Source organism: Leptodactylus fuscus, chromosome 9, assembly GCF_031893055.1.
Source record: "Leptodactylus fuscus isolate aLepFus1 chromosome 9, aLepFus1.hap2, whole genome shotgun sequence".
NCBI lineage: Eukaryota > Metazoa > Chordata > Amphibia > Anura > Leptodactylidae > Leptodactylus > Leptodactylus fuscus.
In genome coordinates, this window is record NC_134273.1 from 11,141,371 (window position 1) to 11,163,789 (window position 22,419).

General features: G+C 38.3%; 1 protein-coding gene across 1 annotated transcript in view; it reads left to right on the forward strand.

Annotated features, from left to right (window-relative positions):
• The first annotated feature begins 2,524 nt into the window (after window positions 1-2,524).
• Window positions 2,525-22,419, forward strand: part of TNNI3K (TNNI3 interacting kinase) — a 118,026-nt gene continuing 98,131 nt past the window's right edge. Inside the window, exons 1-5 of the mRNA XM_075287237.1 lie at window positions 2,525-2,599; window positions 2,940-3,048; window positions 14,145-14,230; window positions 15,527-15,624; window positions 20,004-20,114. Of these exons, the coding sequence (XP_075143338.1) occupies window positions 2,560-2,599; window positions 2,940-3,048; window positions 14,145-14,230; window positions 15,527-15,624; window positions 20,004-20,114 (444 nt within the window). The 5' untranslated portion in view covers window positions 2,525-2,559. The remainder of the gene's footprint in view (window positions 2,600-2,939; window positions 3,049-14,144; window positions 14,231-15,526; window positions 15,625-20,003; window positions 20,115-22,419) is intronic.

Genomic DNA, 22,419 nt, shown 5'->3' on the forward strand with positions numbered 1-22,419 from the left:
GTACCTGAATCTATCCGGCAAATAACCATTATTAATATTGTAATGATACAATAACGTATCTCCAGCTGTGTGATTTATTGTTCGCTCGCATGTATAAACAGCCTCGTCTCCTGATTGAAAATCTGACGCCTCGCTCCGCCGTATTTCACTTCTTGTCATTAAACGAATGTAAAGTAGGTCAGTTATTAAGCTGAATGATGTATAGATTAATTGTAGCCGCTGATGGAAAGTCTGGTTGTTCAGCATCTTAAGTGACACCCCATGGATATTTATCACCCTAAATAAAATCCTGTGCTGAAGGAGCAAGTATCAGGCAATGGAGTCAGATTTCTGAGTGGTTCTGTGACTTACATAAACATGTAGCAGAGCTGAGTGACAAAAAGTCACATAGAAGTCACACGACTAAAACAGTTGTGCACCTCGTGTGCGACTTCCATCGCAGGACCAGATCGGCTGAACTCTACAATGGCGGTCACATACGGTGCAATGCAGCACCATAGAGATACATTGAAATATTTATTGTATGTGCAACTGTTTGTCATGTGACACATGTTGCTGTGTTGCCTTAGTCTAAAATATTGGTGCCCTATGCTTTAAATTGGTCATCATTATTAGATCTGTGGGGATCGGCTTGTCCTGGTACCACCGACAATCTCATGTATTTGGTTGAGCACTGTGGTCTCTTCACTACTTACCAAGCACAGCGCCATACGCCCTTCTCATTCAGACGCTGACGCTGGATAGTACGGGGTGACACTGTTGTACCCTCGGACTGCAGGGCAGCTTGGACTTGTTTGGATGTTAGTCGAGGTTCTTTATCCACCATCCGCACAATCTTGCGGTGAAATCTCTCGTCAATATTTCTTCTCCGTCCACATCTTGGGAGGTTAGCCACAGGGCCATGGGCTTTAAACTTCTTGATGACACTGCGCACGGTAGACACAGGAACATTCAGGTCTTTGGAGATGGACTTGTAGCCTTGAGATTGCTCATGCTTCCTCACAATTTTGCTTCTCAAGTCCTCAGACAGTTCTTTGGTCTTCTTTCTTTTCTCCATGCTCAATGTGGTCACACAAGGACACAGGACAGAGGTGGAGTCAACTTTAATCCATTTCAACTGGCTGCAAGTGTGATTTAGTTATTGCCACCACCTGTTAGGTGCCTCAGGTAAGTAACAGGTGCTGTTAATTACACAGATTAGAGAAGCATCACATGATTTTTCAAACAGTGCCAATACTTTTGTCCACCCCCTTTTTTTATGTTTGCTGTGGAATTATATCCAATTTGGCTTTTTGACTATTCTTTTTGTGATTTTCCATTGAAGACAAATTAAATGAAGATAATACCAAAGAATTTGTGATTGCAATCATTATCTGGAAGAACATAAGTATTATCTGACAGAATTGCAGGGGTGCCAATACTTTTGGCCAGCACTGTATAAATCTTTATACATGATGTCCTATCAGTTTTCTTGCTGCTGATATTCACATTATGGCTGCAGCACATTTTACATTTGTCTAGGAGAAGCAGCCTGCCCCTCCTCTACCCATTGCTGATAATGTTCTGCCATACTGCCAGGAGTAACTGTATAATAGCAAACAAATAGCTAAGAAAATCCCAAGTGACTGTAATATAGGAGATCCAGGAACACTAGACTGCAAATATAGGGCCAATACATGCAGGGAAAACACGGGGAAAAAAACATCGATGGGCACAGTCAGTAAAACTGCCGCTGTCTGTGACTAATACCCCATCTGTAACCTCACAAGTAGCCAGAAATAGATATAAGTCCATAGAAGACCTTTCTTCATACGCAGTAAACTGTGTAATTTGCAGAATTTTCAGTGTAGCACAAAGAGCGACAGTTTGCAGACATGTGTGCAGGCAGTGAGGGGAATCAGACCCTTCCCTCTCCATTCACTGTGTGAAGACAATACAGAACCTCCCCCTCCACACACTGTGGGGCCATCTTGTTTTGCTTATGTATCAATGGACCAACCTTGCCTAATAACAGTGAATTGCAAATCAGCTAGAAGGCAGACACCTAGCGGCAGGAACTTTAGGATTTCAGGCAGAAAGAAGCCCCATTTTGGGTCACATGCTCTATGAAATGAGACTAAGTTGTCCGAAAAGTTAGTGACCATATAACACTGAATGTTTCCGATCACTGTCAGCAAGCAGGGATCTTGAAAACCTTAAGAAACTGCAAAGTATTAGAAAATTGTCGAATCTTTAGTATACAATGAACACATCTGCTAAAAATGAAAAACCCCTTTAATCCGTTTACTGAGGCCTCATATATTATAAGTGCGCCCCGCTCTCTCCCTCCACGAACAATGCAGCCCCAATGACTGAGACGACATCTCCAGCTCTGCTACATCTGCGGACTGATTAGCCGCTCGTGTTCCGTCATTGTTGTCTGGCATTCCATTTGCAGAAAGGGTTATTTTTAGCCGGGGGTCTATCGGAGTGGGTATTAGCACTTGGGATGTTTGTTCTTGCAGTCCGAGTCATATTACAAGGCGCTCGACGACCAGAAAGCAGAGATCCTATAGACATATGGGAAATTATAAATCCAGGCCGAGCCAGACCTGTACAGGTAATGTATTATATTGTATATTATAGCTAACGGTGGCGTGTGGATGGCGGGAGGTCTTATCCAGGTCTATTACACCCCTATAATATATACATGAATATACCGACCCCTAGGACAGATGTCAGATAAGGAATCATTGGGATATCCGACTGAGATATATTGGGAACCTATACGTATACAGGCTGTGATCCCATGTGATGCCTATAGATACCTATAAGCCAATGTAATGTATATACCGTAGCCCTGAGCCCACATTAGCGTCAGCCCCTGATAGGTGTTGTGTATGAGCCCCACAGTGATCGCCGATACATTGTCCACAACTGTAATGTCCGCTCTATTATAGATGAGTGGAAGAAAAAGGTGAGCGAGTCCTATCAGGTGATTGTGGAGCGACTAGAGGACGATCTGCACATCAAGGAGGGCGAACAGGCGGAGCTGGAGCTGGTGTTCAGGTAGAGAATATATGTAATATGTAATACAGGAGCAGGGCTGAGATGTATACTGCGCAGAAATGACTGTCATCGGTAATACATACAAGCTTTATAACTCCAACATATTCTGTAGCACTGTATATATAATGTACTGTGTATTATCTCTGTACTGTGACATCACTGTGTGTATTATCCCTGTACTGTGACATCACTGTGTATTATCCTGTACTGTGACATCACTGTGTATTATCCTGTACTGTGACATCACTGTGTGTATTATCCATGTACTGTGACATCACTGTGTGTATTATCTCTGTACTGTGACATCACTGTGTGTATTATCTCTGTACTGTGACATCACTGTGTGTATTATCCTGTACTGTGACATCACTGTGTGTATTATCCCTGTACTGTGACATCACTGTGTGTATTATCTCTGTACTGTGACATCACTGTGTGTATTATCTCTGTACTGTGACATCACTGTGTGTATTATCCTGTACTGTGACATCACTGTGTGTATTATCCTGTACTGTGACATCACTGTGTGTATTATCCTGTACTGTGACATCACTGTGTGTATTATCTCTGTACTGTGACATCACTGTGTGTATTATCTCTGTACTGTGACATCACTGTGTGTATTATCCCTGTACTGTGACATCACTGTGTGTATTATCTCTGTACTGTGACATCACTGTGTGTATTATCCTGTACTGTGACATCACTGTGTGTATTATCTCTGTACTGTGACATCACTGTGTGTATTATCTCTGTACTGTGACATCACTGTGTGTATTATCCTGTACTGTGACATCACTGTGTGTATTATCCCTGTACTGTGACATCACTGTGTGTATTATCCTGTACTGTGACATCACTGTGTGTATTATCCTGTACTGTGACATCACTGTGTATTATCTCTGTACTGTGACATCACTGTGTGTATTATCCTGTACTGTGACATCACTGTGTGTATTATCCTGTACTGTGACATCACTGTGTGTATTATCTCTGTACTGTGACATCACTGTGTGTATTATCCTGTACTGTGACATCACTGTGTGTATTATCCCTGTACTGTGACATCACTGTGTGTATTATCCCTGTACTGTGACATCACTGTGTGTATTATCTCTGTACTGTGACATCACTGTGTGTATTATCCTGTACTGTGACATCACTGTGTGTATTATCTCTGTACTGTGACATCACTGTGTGTATTATCCTGTACTGTGACATCACTGTGTGTATTATCCCTGTACTGTGACATCACTGTGTGTATTATCCCTGTACTGTGACATCACTGTGTGTATTATCCTGTACTGTGACATCACTGTGTGTATTATCTCTGTACTGTGACATCACTGTGTGTATTATCTCTGTACTGTGACATCACTGTGTGTATTATCTCTGTACTGTGACATCACTGTGTGTATTATCCTGTACTGTGACATCACTGTGTGTATTATCCTGTACTGTGACATCACTGTTTGTATTATCCTGTACTGTGACATCACTGTGTATTTTCCTGTACTGTGACATCACTGTGTGTATTATCTCTGTACTGTGACATCACTGTGTGTATTATCCCTGTAGTGTGACATCACTGTGTGTATTATCCTGTACTGTGACATCACTGTGTGTATTATCTCTGTACTGTGACATCACTGTGTATATTATCTCTGTACTGTGACATCACTGTGTGTATTATCTCTGTACTGTGACATCACTGTGTGTATTATCTCTGTACTGTGACATCACTGTGTGTATTATCTCTGTACTGTGACATCACTGTGTGTATTATCCTGTACTGTGACATCACTGTGTGTATTATCTCTGTACTGACATCACTGTGTGTATTATCCTGTACTGTGACATCACTGTGTGTATTATCTCTGTACTGTGACATCACTGTGTGTATTATCATGTTCTGTGACATCACTGTGTGTATTATCCTGTACTGTGACATCACTGTGTGTATTATCTCTGTACTGTGACATCACTGTGTGTATTATCATGTTCTGTGACATCACTGTGTGTATTATCCTGTACTGTGACATCACTGTGTGTATTATCCCTGTACTGTGACATCACTGTGTGTATTATCCCTGTACTGTGACATCACTGTGTGTATTATCCTGTACTGTGACATCACTGTGTGTATTATCCTGTACTGTGACATCACTGTGTGTATTATCTCTGTACTGTGACATCACTGTGTGTATTATCTCTGTACTGTGACATCACTGTGTGTATTATCCCTGTACTGTGACATCACTGTGTATATTATCCCTGTACTGTCACATCACTGTGTGTATTATCCTGTACTGTGACATCACTGTGTGTATTATCTCTGTACTGTGACATCACTGTGTGTATTATCCCTGTACTGTGACATCACTGTGTGTATTATCTCTGTACTGTGACATCACTGTGTGTATTATCTCTGTACTGTGACATCACTGTGTGTATTATCTCTGTACTGTGACATCACTGTGTGTATTATCTCTGTACTGTGACTTCACTGTGTGTATTATCCCTGTACTGTGACATCACTGTGTGTATTATCTCTGTACTGTGACATCACTGTGTGTATTATCCCTGTACTGTGACATCAGTGTGTGTATTATCTCTGTACTGTGACATCACTGTGTGTATTATTCTGTACTGTGACATCACTGTGTGTATTATCCTGTACTGTGACATCACTGTGTGTATTATCTCTGTACTGTGACATCACTGTGTGTATTATCTCTGTACTGTGACATCACTGTGTGTCTTGTAATGCAAACAATGATAAACGTTCCTTTTAAGGTCCAGTTCACACTGGAATAATCAGGACTGATGGTCTTTATGGGCTCTCCTATAACACATTGATCTCTGCTACACTTATAGTTATGCTGCAGCCAAGTAGCGATTTTTTTGACATCCCGTTTTCTTATTCGAGATGTACCTGACTCTTCCTCCCATGGGTACGGCGCATGCAGATTGTAAAGTTATACGGTATATCACAGACACGAAGGAACAGATTAATTGGCTGGGGAACATAGAAAACAATTCCGTTTCCCATCTCAAGGCTGCTGAGGAACAGGGAGGTTAATGCGCAGTCCTCATACAAACCTTGACACGACACATTCCAGAGAACGAGGCAGAAAATCTGAGAATCTAAAGGGAAATCAGTGGCTTTATAGGGAAGTTATCGAGATATATTGTCTGATTATTGTAACTAAAACATCGTATACGCTGGATAACTACCTCATAGTGAGTGCAGCTCTGGAGTATAGTGCTGCAAGAAAGTCAGGATCAGTACAGGATAAGTAATGTAATGTATGTACACAGTGACTGTACCAGCAGAATAGTGAGCGCAGCTCTGGAGTATAATACAGGATAAGTAATGTATGTACACAGTGACTGTACCAGCAGAATAGTGAGCGCAGCTCTGGGGTATAATACAGGATAAGTAATGTATGTACACAGTGACTGTACCAGCAGAATAGTGAGTGCAGCTCTGGAGTATAATACAGGATAAGTAATGTAATGTATGTACACAGCGACTGCACCAGCAGAATAGTGAGCGCAGCTCTGGAGTATAATACAGGATAAGTAATGTAATGTATGTACACAGTGACTGTACCAGCAGAATAGTGAGCGCAGCTCTGGAGTATAATACAGGATAAGTAATGTATGTACACAGTGACTGTACCAGCAGAATAGTGAGCGCAGCTCTGGGGTATAATACAGGATAAGTAATGTAATGTATGGACACAATGACTGTACCAGCAGAATAGTGAGCGCAGCTCTGGAGTATAATACAGGATAAGTAATGTAATGTATGTACACAGTGACTGTACCAGCAGAATAGTGAGCGCAGCTCTGGAGTATAATACAGGATAAGTAATGTAATGTATGTACACAGTGACTGTACCAGCAGAATAGTGAGCGCAGCTCTGGAGTATAATACAGGATAAGTAATGTAATGTATGTACACAGTGACTGTACCAGCAGAATAGTGAGCGCAGCTCTGGAGTATAATACAGGATAAGTAATGTAATGTACATTGTATCACTTTATAATCTTCTCTTGTTCACATCCTTTTAATGACAGACGTAAAACTATTCTCTAAGAACAGAAATAGAGACAAGATTGGAGAAAGTTGGCAAATTGATTATTTATTGCTTGTATTTCTCTTCTCTGCACAAAATTTACAAGAACAGGGCAATATGCAAAAAGTGATTTGCGGGATGTCATGGTTAATTACATTGTAATTATGTCAGTGAGATATTATTTCCATTAGCGCTGATGCAGATTGTGGCTTAACATTATCTAAACAATCCTTCTTGGCAAGCAAATAAATATTGCAAGGAATTTATTAAAGATTCACTATGAATTCTCCTCACAACCTCTCACACATCCCGCAACTTTTATTGTTGAAAAATTAAATTAGGTGTAATCCATTTATATGAAGAATTTTAAAGTCAGGAAAATAGTTGTGTCTGAATATTAAATGACGGCATCCGTCTAGTTCTTCTTATTTACAGGGCAGATTTAAGGGGTTGGATGAGAATAGAAAAGCAAGGCAGGTTGTTTCTGGAAAAAGCACCACCCTTGCCTTGAGGCTACTTGTGGTACTGCAGCTTTGTCCTTCTTAAGTGAATGCTGCCATATCGAATATATCCTCCCAATATTCTTTGCTGGTTTAATATCTACAAAAATAGATACAAAGAGAGATGGAGAGACAATAAATAGTTAACTCATCAACTTTTGACACGGGATCATTGGTTGTAGCTATTACTGAACATGAAGGCTTCTGAAGAAGGGCACGTGCCGGCCGGTCCAGGTAGTCACCGCAGCACATAGAGCTCAGCGCTTCATAAGATGAATGGAAACAGGTGAATACAGATGCATACTGAAAAGGTTGCTGGATCCCGCAGCCGCTCGTTCTGTGTTCTGATAATGTCATGTCCCAGGAGGGTTTATCTAGTAGGTTTCTTTTTTCTGAAAGTTGTATCGTCTACAGTATGAGAGTTACACCGCACTATAGTATATGATGAATTTATTGTCCAAATATGGAGAGCAGAGTCATCCCAGCCAGAGACACCCTGCCCAGAATACTGATAGAGAGCGCCCGCGTGTCATCCTATAGTAAGAGATGAAAGAGACAGATTATACCTGACACACAATACTCTGAAACTGTGACACGTCCTTATCCTTACAGTATTATATAGTAGTTATATAGTTGTACATAGGAGCAGTATTATAGTAGTTATATAGTTGTACATAGGAGTAGTATTATAGTAGTTATATTATTGTACATAGGAGCAGTATTATAGTAGTTATATTCTTGTACATAGGAGCAGTATTATAGTAGTTATATTCTTGTACATAGGAGCAGTATTATACAGTCATGGCCAAAAGTTTTCAGAATGACACAAATCTTCTATTTTCACATGATCTGCTGCCCTCTGGTTTTTATGTGTGTTTGTCAGATGTTTTTATCACATACAGAAATATAATTGCAATCATATTATGAGTAACAAAAGCTTATATTGACAGTTAGAATGAGTTAATACAGCAAGTCAATATTTGCAGTGTTGACCCTTCTTCTTCAGGACCTCTGCAATTCTCCCTGGCATGTTCTCAATCAACTTCTGGACCAAATCCTGACTGATAGCCGTCCATTCTTGCACAATCAATGCTTGCATTTTGTCAGAATTTGTAGGTTTTTGTTTGTCCACCCGTCTCTTGATGATTGACCACAAGTTCTCAATGGGATTAAGATCTGGGGAGTTTCCAGGCCATGGACCCAAAATCTCTCTGTTTTGTTCCCTGAGCCATTTAGTTATCACCTTTGCTTTATGGCAAGGTGCTCCAATATTGCTGGAAAAGGCATTGTTGATTGCCAAACTGCTCTTGGACGATTGGGAGAAGTTGACCTTGGAGGACATTCTGGTACCATTCTTTATTCATGGCTGTGTTTTTAGGCAAGACTGTGAGAGAGCCGATTCCCTTGGCTGAGAAGCCACCCCACATATGAATGGTTTCAGGATGCTTTACAGTTGGCATGAGACAAGACTGGTGGTAGCGCTCACCTCGTCTTCTCCGAATAAGTTGTTTTCCAGATGTCCCAAACAATCGAAAAGGGAATTCATCAGAGAAAATGACTTTACCCCGGTCCTCAGCAGTCCACTCCCTGTACCTTTTGCAGAATATCAGTCTGTCTCTGATGTTTTTTCTGGAGAGAAGTAGCTTCTTTGCTGCCCTCCTTGAGACCAGACCTTGCTCCAAGAGTCTCCGCCTCACAGTGCGTGCAGATGCACTCACACCTGCCTGCTGCCATTCCTGAGCAAGCTCTGCACTGCTGGTAGCCCGATTCCGCAGCTGAAACACTTTTAAGAGACGGTCCTGGCGCTTACTGGTCTTTCTTGGGCGCCCTGGAGCCTTTTTGCCAACAATGGAAGCTCTCTCTTTGAAGTTCTTGATGATGCGATAGATTGTTGACTGAGATGCAATCTTTCTAGTTGCGATACTCTTCCTTGTTAGGCCATTTTTGTGCAGTGCAATGATGACTGCACGTGTTTCTTTAGAGATAACCATGGTTAACAGAAAAGAAACAATGATGCCAAGCACCAGCCTCCTTTTAAAGTGTCCAGTGGTGTCATTCTTACTTAATCATGACAGATTGATCTCCAGCCTCATCAACACCCACACCTGTGTTAATGGAGTAATCACTAAAAACGATTTTAGCTGGTCCTTTTAAGGCAGGGCTGCAATGATGTTGAAATGTGTTTTGGGGGATAAAGTTCATTTTCTAGGCAAATATTGACTTTGCAAGTAATTGCTGTTAAGCTGATCACTCTTTATAACATTCTGGAGTATATGCAAATTGCCATTAGAACAACTGAAGCAGTAGACTTTGTAAAAATTAATATTTGTATCATTCTCAAAACTTTTGGCCATGACTGTAGTAGTTATATTCTTGTACATAGGAGGTAGTATTATAGTAGTTATATTCTTGTACATAGGAGTAGTATTATAGTAGTTATATTCTTGTACATAGGAGTAGTATTATAGTAGTTATATTCTTGTACATAGGAGGTAGTATTATAGTAGTTATATTCTTGTACATAGGAGTAGTATTATAGTAGTTATATTCTTGTACATAGGAGTAGTATTATAGTAGTTATATTCTTGTACATAGGAGTAGTATTATAGTAGTTATATTCTTGTACATAGGAGCAGTATTATAGTAGTTATATTCTTGTACATAGGAGTAGTAGTATAGTAGTTATATTCTTGTACATAGGAGCAGTATTATAGTAGTTATATTCTTGTACATAGGAGTAGTATTATAGTAGTTATATTCTTGTACATAGGAGGTAGTATTATAGTAGTTATATTCTTGTACATAGGAGTAGTATTATAGTAGTTATATTCTTGTACATAGGAGCAGTATTATAGTAGTTATATTCTTGTACATAGGAGTAGTAGTATAGCAGTTATATTCTTGTACATAGGAGCAGTATTATAGTAGTTATATTCTTGTACATAGGAGTAGTATTATAGTAGTTATATTCTTGTACATAGGAGCAGTATTGTAGTTATATTCTTGTACATAGGAGTAGTATTATAGTAGTTATATTCTTGTACATAGGAGGTAGTATTATAGTAGTTATATTCTTGTACATAGGGGGCAGTATTGTAGTAGTTATATTCTTGTACATAGGAGCAGTATTATAGTAGCTATATTCTTGTACATAGGAGCAGTATTATAGTAGTTATATTCTTGTACATAGGAGCAGTATTATAGTAGTTATATTCTTGTACATAGGAGCAGTATTATAGTAGTTATATTCTTGTACATAGGAGTAGTATTATAGTAGTTATATTCTTGTACATAGGAGGTAGTATTATAGTAGTTATATTCTTGTACATAGGAGTAGTATTATAGTAGTTATATTCTTGTACATAGGAGTAGTATTATAGTAGTTATATTCTTGTACATAGGAGTAGTAGTATAGTAGTTATATTCTTGTACATAGGAGCAGTATTATAGTAGTTATATTCTTGTACATAGGAGTAGTATTATAGTAGTTATATTCTTGTACATAGGAGGTAGTATTATAGTAGTTATATTCTTGTACATAGGAGCAGTATTGTAGTTATATTCTTGTACATAGGAGCAGTATTATAGTAGTTATATTCTTGTACATAGGAGGTAGTATTATAGTAGTTATATTCTTGTACATAGGGGGCAGTATTATAGTAGTTATATTCTTGTACATAGGAGCAGTATTATAGTAGCTATATTCTTGTACATAGGAGCAGTATTATAGTAGTTATATTCTTGTACATAGGAGCAGTATTATAGTAGTTATATTCTTGTACATAGGAGTAGTATTATAGTAGTTATATTCTTGTACATAGGAGTAGTATTATAGTAGTTATATTCTTGTACATAGGAGGTAGTATTATAGTAGTTATATTCTTGTACATAGGAGCAGTATTATAGTAGTTATATTCTTGTACATAGGAGGTAGTATTATAGTAGTTATATTTTTGTACATAGGAGGTAGTATTATAGTAGTTATATTCTTGTACATAGGAGCAGTATTATAGTAGTTATATTCTTGTACATAGGAGGTAGTGTTATAGTAGTTATATTCTTGTGCATAGGAGCAGTATTATAGTAGTTATATTCTTGTACATAGGAGCAGTATTATAGTAGTTATATTCTTGTACATAGGAGGTAGTATTATAGTAGTTATATTCTTGTACATAGTAGCAGTATTATAGTAGTTATATTCTTGTACATAGTAGCAGTATTATAGTAGTTATATTCTTGTACATAGGAGCAGTATTATAGTAGTTATATTCTTGTACATAGGAGGTAGTATTATAGTAGTTATATTCTTGTACATAGGAGGTAGTATTATAGTAGTTATATTCTTGTACATAGGAGTAGTATTATAGTAGTTACATTCTTGTACATAGGAGCAGTATTATAGTAGTTATATTCTTGTACATAGGAGCAGTATTGTAGTTATATTCTTGTATATAGGAGTAGTATTATAGTAGTTATATTCTTGTACATAGGAGGTAGTATTATAGTAGTTATATTCTTGTACATAGGAGCAGTATTATAGTAGTTATATTCTTGTACATAGGAGGTAGTATTATAGTAGTTATATTCTTGTACATAGGAGCAGTATTATAGTAGTTATATTCTTGTACATAGGAGCAGTATTATAGTAGTTATATTCTTGTACATAGTAGCAGTATTATAGTAGTTATATTCTTGTACATAGTAGCAGTATTATAGTAGTTATATTCTTGTACATAGGAGCAGTATTATAGTAGTTATATTCTTGTACATAGGAGCAGTATTATAGTAGTTATATTCTTGTACATAGGAGTAGTATTATAGTAGTTATATTCTTGTACATAGGTGTAGTATTATAGTAGTTATATTCTTGTACATAGGAGTAGTATTATAGTAGTTATATTCTTGTACATAGGTGTAGTATTATAGTAGTTATATTCTTGTACATAGGAGTAGTATTATAGTAGTTATATTCTTGTACATAGTAGCAGTATTATAGTAGTTATATTCTTGTACATAGGAGCAGTATTATAGTAGTTATATTCTTGTACATAGGAGCAGTATTATAGTAGTTATATTCTTGTACATAGGAGGTAGTATTATAGTAGTTATATTCTTGTACATAGGAGGTAGTATTATAGTAGTTATATTCTTGTACATAGGAGTAGTATTATAGTAGTTACATTCTTGTACATAGGAGCAGTATTATAGTAGTTATATTCTTGTACATAGGAGCAGTATTGTAGTTATATTCTTGTATATAGGAGTAGTATTATAGTAGTTATATTCTTGTACATAGGAGGTAGTATTATAGTAGTTATATTCTTGTACATAGGAGCAGTATTATAGTAGTTATATTCTTGTACATAGGAGGTAGTATTATAGTAGTTATATTCTTGTACATAGGAGCAGTATTATAGTAGTTATATTCTTGTACATAGGAGCAGTATTATAGTAGTTATATTCTTGTACATAGTAGCAGTATTATAGTAGTTATATTCTTGTACATAGTAGCAGTATTATAGTAGTTATATTCTTGTACATAGGAGCAGTATTATAGTAGTTATATTCTTGTACATAGGAGCAGTATTATAGTAGTTATATTCTTGTACATAGGAGTAGTATTATAGTAGTTATATTCTTGTACATAGGTGTAGTATTATAGTAGCTATATTCTTGTACATAGGAGTAGTATTATAGTAGTTATATTCTTGTACATAGGTGTAGTATTATAGTAGTTATATTCTTGTACATAGGAGTAGTATTATAGTAGTTATATTCTTGTACATAGGTGTAGTATTATAGTAGTTATATTCTTGTACATAGGGGCAGTATTATAGTAGTTATATTCTTGTACATAGGAGTAGTATTATAGTAGTTATATTCTTGTACATAGGAGTAGTATTATAGTAGTTATATTCTTGTACATAGGAGTAGTATTATAGTAGTTATATTCTTGTACATAGGAGCAGTATTCTAGTAGTTATATTCTTGTACATAGGAGTAGTATTATAGTAGTTATATTCTTGTACATAGGAGTAGTATTATAGTAGTTATATTCTTGTACATAGGAGCAGTATTATAGTAGTTATATTCTTGTACATAGGGGGCAGTATTATAGTAGTTATATCTTCTTCACATTTGCAGTACTATGGTGCAAATATAGTTTTATAGCTCCGTATACTATTCCTCACCAGATTTCCACCCCTGTTTTTGGGTTGGTCGGGGATATAAATTCTTTCCTATCAAACTTTTATTTTATAAGCGGTCTAATAGATGATTATGAGTTGTGTTGGGCAGCATACTCAGCTCTGCTACATCCGGAGGTATAAAATGAGCGCTCTTATTTTTCAGGTTCACTTCTTTGTTAACATTAGGCCGCCACTCTTTTTACATCACTTTAAACCCATCAAGGCTTTACTTTTTTGTACGTGTCTGATTAAAATTCACATAACTAAATAAAATAGCGCCACCGATAAAGCCTGTGTGATCAGCTGTAAAATCTATTTTGCAGCTCAGACGAAGCCTTTGGCAAAGTCAATTTAAACTATCGAACAGAGAATGGCCTATCTCTCCTTCACTTGTGCTGCATCTGCAGTGGTAAGTATGCGGCTTCAGAATAAAATATATACAACTTCCATGTAAGAAATGAATCTGAAATAAACACATTAAATGGTAGAATGAGCAGAACAATCTCCTCATTCAGATGAGCTGCGCTGAAGCGTCTCCGCTGCTCCGCGCTGCAGTCTTCTTCCACAATAGGGGGGTCATATTCGGGTACAGAAGTTTAAGATGAGGCTCCCGGGCCTCAGTGCAAGACCTGTATCAGGGACACCACTATCATAGGAGATATATGCGCATATGTGCCAAGTCTCATGTCCTGGGGTCTCTGGTAAAGGAGGAGTGGACATGGTGGACTGCTCCCATATCTTATATCAGACCCCCAGACTGGACACCTTGGTCCCATAATTTGGTGTTGTCCCTCTTCTTCCACTACGTCTGTCTTAGACCTTTATCACTTCTTGAGTTGCCCGTGTTCTCTGTAGCCCCGGTTTATTCCATCACTAAAGGACACAATTTAGGGGTTTTAAAGGGGTATTACCATCTTGGATAGCTATGGCTAGTCCTGTGGATGTCCGAAAAAGATAAGACTCCCCCCTCCACCACTGTGGGTGGGGAGGTGACCGCTCATTTCTTCATCCACTTCTATTGTTATCTGACTTCCCATAGAAGTGAATAGAGATACATCGCTCTACTTATAGAAGTGGCAAGATGGGTTCTGGTAACGCCCACTTCTCGAGATGGGAATACCTCTCTTAGGGTGCTGACCTGGGGTTTGCTTAGACCCCGGTGTATTCTGTTGTCAGATAGCATTATATGTTCTAGCTCTCATCTGCAGCCAGTCTGTGTGATCAGGGACATGTGCCATTCAGGAGTCTGAGACACTTGCCAGCCCCTGAGGGAGTCTGAGACACTTGCCAGCCCCTGAGGGAGTCTGAGACACTTGCCAGCCCCTGAGGGAGTCTGAGACACTTGCCAGCCCCTGAGGGAGTCTGAGACACTTGCCAGCCCCTGAGGGAGTCTGAGACACTTGCCAGCCCCTGAGGGTTCTGTCATAGTGGCCACACTGAGTGTCTAGTACTATATGTGACCAGAGAGAGTGGAGTAACACAACACAACACTGCAGGGTCAGACTACACAGGTTTGACTGTAGTCTGTAACCATGGTGAAGCATTGCTCTGTATAGGTTCTGTATACACAAAACCATAGAATGTTATCCAAAAATGTTCCTAGTTACTTCATGTTATATCTTCATGTTGAGGCTTATACACATGAGATATTTCCAAGATGCTTCTAGAATGTGGATAATGCAGCCAAACCTTTGTGCATTTGCAGGTAATAAGTCACATATAAGAACCCTGATGCTGAAAGGGTTACGCCCATCCAGACTGACGAAAAATGGCTTCACCGCTCTCCACGTGGCTGCGTACAAGGTAACATATAGTTATGGGATGCAGTATAAACCTGGTGCTTGGTGTCTTGGGACAGATTTATCAAAGGATTTGCATCAATTTTTGGTGTAAATATATTAAAAATATTGTATTTGTCATGAAGGTCGGGGATAGTGGATGCAGATTCGGAGTTCTCCCCACTTTTGTAACTAGGTACAGATTATTGCTGTTTTCACCCTACTATTGGTTCATTAACAAGGAGTGCACCCTCTAGTTCAGTCTGGGGTCTGCGGGAGACACTAGTGCACCATTCTTACAGATCAACAACTATATTGAATTTCTTCAATGAAAGTGAATCATTCATGCCCTAGACCACCAAGGATCCTAACAGTATCCCCTTCAGAATACTAGACAGCCAGGAATTCTTACGCTAGACCACCAAAGATGTTTCCCTTCATTGCCTTAGACCACCAGTAATTCTTACATTAACAGATACCGTACACCACAATACGTGCTTAAAATCAACTCATTTTCTGCCCTAGACCCTCAAGGATGCTAACAATAGGCCCAGCCCTAAACCACCAGAGATACTCACATTAACCCCAGCTCTAGTCTAGACCACCATAGATGCTTCTATTCATTGCTATGGACCCTGGCGGATACTTAACAATGAACCTCTTTTCTATCCTAGACCACCATAGATTCTAATATTAAACCTTTCACCACACTAGACCACCAGGAATTTTTACATTAACCACCTCACATTAACCCCAGCTCTAGTCTAGACCTCCATAGATTCTTCGCTTCATTGCTATGGACCCCAGGGGATACTTTACAATGAATCTCTTTTCTGTCCTAGACCACTATAGATCCTTTTATTAACCTCTGACCTGGGCCATTAGAGATACTTACATTAACCATTCCTCTAGACAACCAAAAATGCTGCTGTTTGCTCTTTCGTCACACTAGACCACCAGGATATGTACGTTAGCCTAGTCTACCATGCCTCCACTTATTGCTCTAGACCACCAGGGATGCTTTAAGTTAACACCATTTCTATCACAGACCTCCAAAGATTAATTGACATTATTTAATCACACTAGATTAGAAACTCACTAACCTACCCTTTCACCACACTAGGAATTGTCACAACTAATCCCCGCCCTGGGTCACTAAAGATACTTACATTACCCTGTACTAGACCACCAAAGGTGCTAGCATTAACCCTTTCACCATACTAGACCACCAGGATTGTTTGCATTAATCCCTATCCTAGGCCACTGGAGAAAATGAGATTCACCCCTGCCCTCCACCAGGGATGCGTACATTAACACTTTCATCATGCTAGACCACCAGGGATACTGACATTAACACTTTCAAGACCCTAGACCACCTGGGATGCTTATATTAACACTTTTATCATCCTAGTCCACCAGGGATGCTTATATTAACACTTTAACCACCCTAGACCACCAGGGATGCTTATATTAACACTTTCACCACCCTAGTCCACCAGGGATGCTTATATTAACACTTTCACCACCCTAGTCCACCAGGGATGCTAATATTAACACTTTCACCACCCTAGTCCACCAGGGATGCTAATATTAACACTTTCACCACCCTAGTCCACCAGAGATGCTAATATTAACACTTTCAACACCCTAGACCACCAGGGATACTGGCATTAACACTTTCACCACCCTAGACCACCAGGAATACTGACATTGACCTCTTCAATACATTAGACCACCTGTAATATTGACCATGTTGTATTCACTACCTAGACCACACACTAAAGAGGCCATTAACTAATTACCCTACACAATCAGCGATTTTGATATTAACCCTTTCACTCAGGATATTAGAAGCGATGCCCCCATTTATCCAGCGGGTATACGCCATAGCTCAGGCCCGATTCTTTTCTCCGGGACATGTCAGGTGCAGATTTTTTAGAGACGTTTCTCTTTAAATGTGGCCAGAATTGTTTAACTTGAGCTTTTGTCTGATCTTTATGTTTAAATAAGATTGGGGGCAGATTCAGACAGCTCATCTCCCGCGGGACCTCCACCGACTCACTGACATAGCATGCATCACTGAGCCTATAAACCAATTACAGCACCATCTCCCTTATCACTATCACATCTGACTACAGAGCCGCCGCCGCATTTCTATGGCGGTTTAAATGTTTCTTAGACAGTCTAATTCTCCCGCAATTAAGTAAATGGCAGGTCAATGCATCAACAAAGAAAACTTTAACAAAACTGCATCCTGTCTTATTAAATGAGGTTCCACTCACTAGTTCTGATATTTAATCAAAATCCAGTTAATCTTCTGCATTATGTTTACAACTGGCAACAAACAAGAGGATTGTGATGGGATAAGACAGAAGAGGAGCGAGCGCTGCCGAAAAATGCTGCTGAATGCCAAGTATGAGCGGCCTGCCCTGAAATGGTTAAGAACGCCGCCATCTAGTGGATAATAGCAGCAAGGGAAAGATCAATAGTAAATCAATTGGGCTAGGTTGGGCTATGTAACGACTAGGTTACATGGCTAATACACTGTAGCATTCTTTTTTTTTTTTTCGTATTCTGAATGTTCCTCAGCAACGGGAGCCTTTATTTGAGATCTTGTCCCCTGTCTGTTCCTGTTCAGCATTTGTGTAAACTGCCAAGAAAGTCCTGGCTCAATAAATGTATTGTTATACTCCTCCGAGCGCCGGTCTAAAGTATTAGATATATCCAAAAACTGCAAAACTGATATTCTAGTACTCATATTCCTGTACAGAGGGGTAGTATTATAGTAGTTATATTCTTGTACATAGGAGCAGTATTATAGTAGTTATATTATTGTATATAGGGGCAGTATTATAGTAGTTATATTCTTGTACATAGGAGCAGTATTATAGTAGTTATATTCTTGTACATAGGAGTAGTATTATAGTAGTTATATTCTTGTACATAGTAGGTAGTATTATAGTAGTTATATTCTTGTACACAGGAGCAGTATTATAGTAGTTATATTCTTGTACATAGGAGCAGTATTATAGTAGTTATATTATTGTATATAGGGGCAGTATTATAGTAGTTATATTCTTGTACATAGGAGCAGTATTATAGTAGTTATATTCTTGTACATAGGAGCAGTATTATAGTAGTTATATTCTTGTACATAGGATGCAGTATTATAGTAGTTATATTCTTGTACATAGGAGGTAGTATTATAGTAGTTATATTCTTGTACATAGGAGGTAGTATTATAGTAGTTATATTCTTGTACATAGGAGGTAGTATTATAGTAGTTATATTCTTGTACATAGGAGTAGTATTATAGTAGTTATATTCTTGTACATAGGAGTAGTATTATAGTAGTTATATTCCTGTACATAGGAGGTAGTATTATAGTAGTTATATTCTTGTACATAGGAGCAGTATTATAGTAGTTATATTCTTGTACATAGGAGTAGTATTATAGTAGTTATATTCCTGTACATAGGGGGTAGTATTATAGTAGTTATATTCTTGTACATACGAGCAGTATTATAGTAGTTATATTCCTGTACATAGGGGGTAGTATTATAGTAGTTATATTCTTGTACATAGGAGCAGTATTATAGTAGTTATATTCTTGTACATAGGAGCAGTATTATAGTAGTTATATTCTTGTACATAGGAGGTAGTATTATAGTAGTTATATTCTTGTACATAGGAGCAGTATTATAGTAGTTATATTCTTGTACATAGGAGTAGTATTATAGTAGTTATAGTCTTGTACATAGGAGTAGTATTATAGTTATTATATTCTTGTACATAGGAGGTAGTATTATAGTAGTTATATTCTTGTACATACGAGCAGTATTATAGTAGTTATATTCCTGTACATAGGGGGTAGTATTATAGTAGTTATATTCTTGTACATAGGAGCAGTATTATAGTAGTTATATTCTTGTACATAGCAGTAGTATTATAGTAGTTATATTCTTGTACATAGGAGTAGTATTATAGTAGTTATATTCTTGTACATAGGAGTAGTATTATAGTAGTTATATTCTTGTACATAGGAGTAGTATTATAGTAGTTATATTCTTGTACATAGGAGCAGTATTATAGTAGTTATATTCTTGTACATAGGAGTAGTATTATAGTATTTATATTCTTGTGCATAGCAGTAGTATTATAGTAGTTATATTCTTGTACATAGGAGTAGTATTATAGTAGTTATATTCTTGTACATAGGAGCAGTATTATAGTAGTTATATTCTTGTACATAGGAGTAGTATTATAGTAGTTATATTCTTGTACATTATAGTGTTTATATGATTGTACATAGGGAGCAATGAAATGCACATTAATCATGCTTTTGTAGTTTCTTATTCCACTTTACATCCTACCATATTCTAACTTATAATATATATTTTTTAGGACAATTCGGAGCTGCTTACGGCATTACTACATGGTGGAGCAGATATTCAGCAGGTTGGCTATGGAGCACTTACAGCTCTTCATATTGCAACAATTGCGGGAAATCATGAGGTGAATTCTTATTTCAGTGGTAATATATAATTTTGAAGTATTATATAGAGGTGTGCGTATACTGTATTTGTATAGATGTGTATGTAGGACTACCTTACTTGTATATATGATAGTATATTTGTATATATGTGTATGTAGGAGTACTGTATGTATGTGAGGTATTGCACCCATCTGCAGTAGAATTTTTCCAGGATCTGCAGCAGTATTCATCCCTTCACCTGTCCTTAATTTTGCATTTTCCTTCCCTTTTCATGGAGCACAATGTAGAAAAATCAATCTTTGTATAAGTCTCGCACAAATTGAATTTTAGAAGTTTAATTGGCGCTTATCAATAATAATCGTGGGTATTTTGTCCTGAAAATGAAGGAGCGGCAGAAAGGTGAAAGGTCAGCTAAAGAAGAAGAAAGAGAATCCTCTCATTTGTCTGTGTGCGTCGCCTTCTTCTGAGATCTCCTCAGTCTCAGGTCCTCGTATTAAATCATGTGGAAGTAAACAAGACCCCAAGTGTGACCCGGACCCGGGATGTTTTGCCACCCATAGAAATTGATATAGACTTCTATTTAAAAGCAAATGCAGAGGTCATCGCTTTTCCATTCTACTCTAAAAGGCTTCACTAAACTTCAATATATTTCAGCATCTCAATTGTTCGGCTGACGTCTTGTGGACTCCACATAAATCCCTCAAGGATTCAGATCGGAGCGTCTTCGTATTGTTTTCAATTTTCAGGACAAATGTCAGATTTGAATAATACAGCAGAAAAAGAATGAACATCATGTAAAAAAAAAAATGGAAAATTACCATAAGGTGCAATATTTCCTAATATACCTTTAAAGCGGTTGTCTAAACAAGACCGCTCCCATTCCTGTGTTCTGTCAGGACATATGGGTGTCATAAAGTGGACCTCTAACTTGAGACTCTCTTCTCTTAACCAAATTCACTTATCAAGAGTGTCTACTGGTCTGGAGGACTCAGCCTGGCCACGTATTACATGATTACCTATTCATTGCATTGGGAGTTGTGTAATACTATGTTTGTCCTATAGTGGCCACTGCAGGGAAAGTGGATGGACAGCTACAACTTACCCTGGTGATTGATTCTGCCGATCAGAGGGATCTGAAATTTTCTGAAATTTGCTTATTGGCATAAAACTTGTCTAGCAACTTCTTCTTAGGTTTACATGTAGGATAACCCCTTTTATTAAAGAAATGCATGAAATAAAGCAATAAAAAATCTACAGCAAGACGAGATCAGGGTAGGGAGACTAAATATTTTCAGATTCGGCCTTAGACCCCATCCCCAAATTGCATCATTTTTCACCACTCCATTGTTTGGATCCAGATAGGTCCATAATAAATTCATGACTGTGACTGCAATAGTCAGGGCACTGGAGGGGAATATATACAGTATATTTACCCCAGAAAATCTGAAAATTGCATTTGTTCCTTCTTTTCATAGGAAGTCAGGTCACATGACCATGGAATCCACAATAATTCCAGTTATGACCACTGGGTGGCCACATAGACAAACATGGCATAGACATCTCCAGACAGAGTATCACAAAATCATGTGTTTTTCAAAGCTAGTCCTATTGCACCACATGTCCCAGGATATGTCAAGAGGAAGGCTTAGGAAGGAAACGAGTAGTTCGGTCTCTGACCTGTAGGGAAAATTCTAGGTGGTCTGGTGGAAAGTGACTGCCAGTGGTTACTCTTTCTGCATGTAGCATGGGGTGCAACTATCCCCTGGAACGCGGGAAGGCAGTAGTCTTGTGGATAGTGTATCAAGCCTACGAGTCCATGGTGGGATGGTAAAATCTTAGTTCTTTGTATGCACAGTTCATCTGGAACAAAGAGAATCAAGACTCAGAAAGCATCTTCCAAAGTAAGGAAACCAACTAGAGAAACTGGACGAAAGAGCCATGAGGAACCGAGACTGGAGTCCAAGATGGGGAGTGGGTGCAAGAGCGTACTGGAACCCAATGAGGGAATGGTCAGGTTTCAATAATGGTAGCAACCCCAATAGCATTGGGGAGGAGGAGGGAGACATGGCTGAAGACTTTATTAGTAGTTACTTTATTAGTTTACAATTGTATCGACTGGTCATAAAGTTGCTGCTGGCGGTTCCGCTTCCATCCATTGCGTTTCTCTTCTTCTTGATACCCTGTTTCCCTGAAAATAAGACACACACCCCTTCACCTCCTGGACCACCTACAACCGGCAGTCATTCCGACACTCCGCTAAGGAAGCGCTGGCATGACTGCCGATTGTCCCCTGCTCCAGCCGCTGCATAAGACATCCCCCGAAAA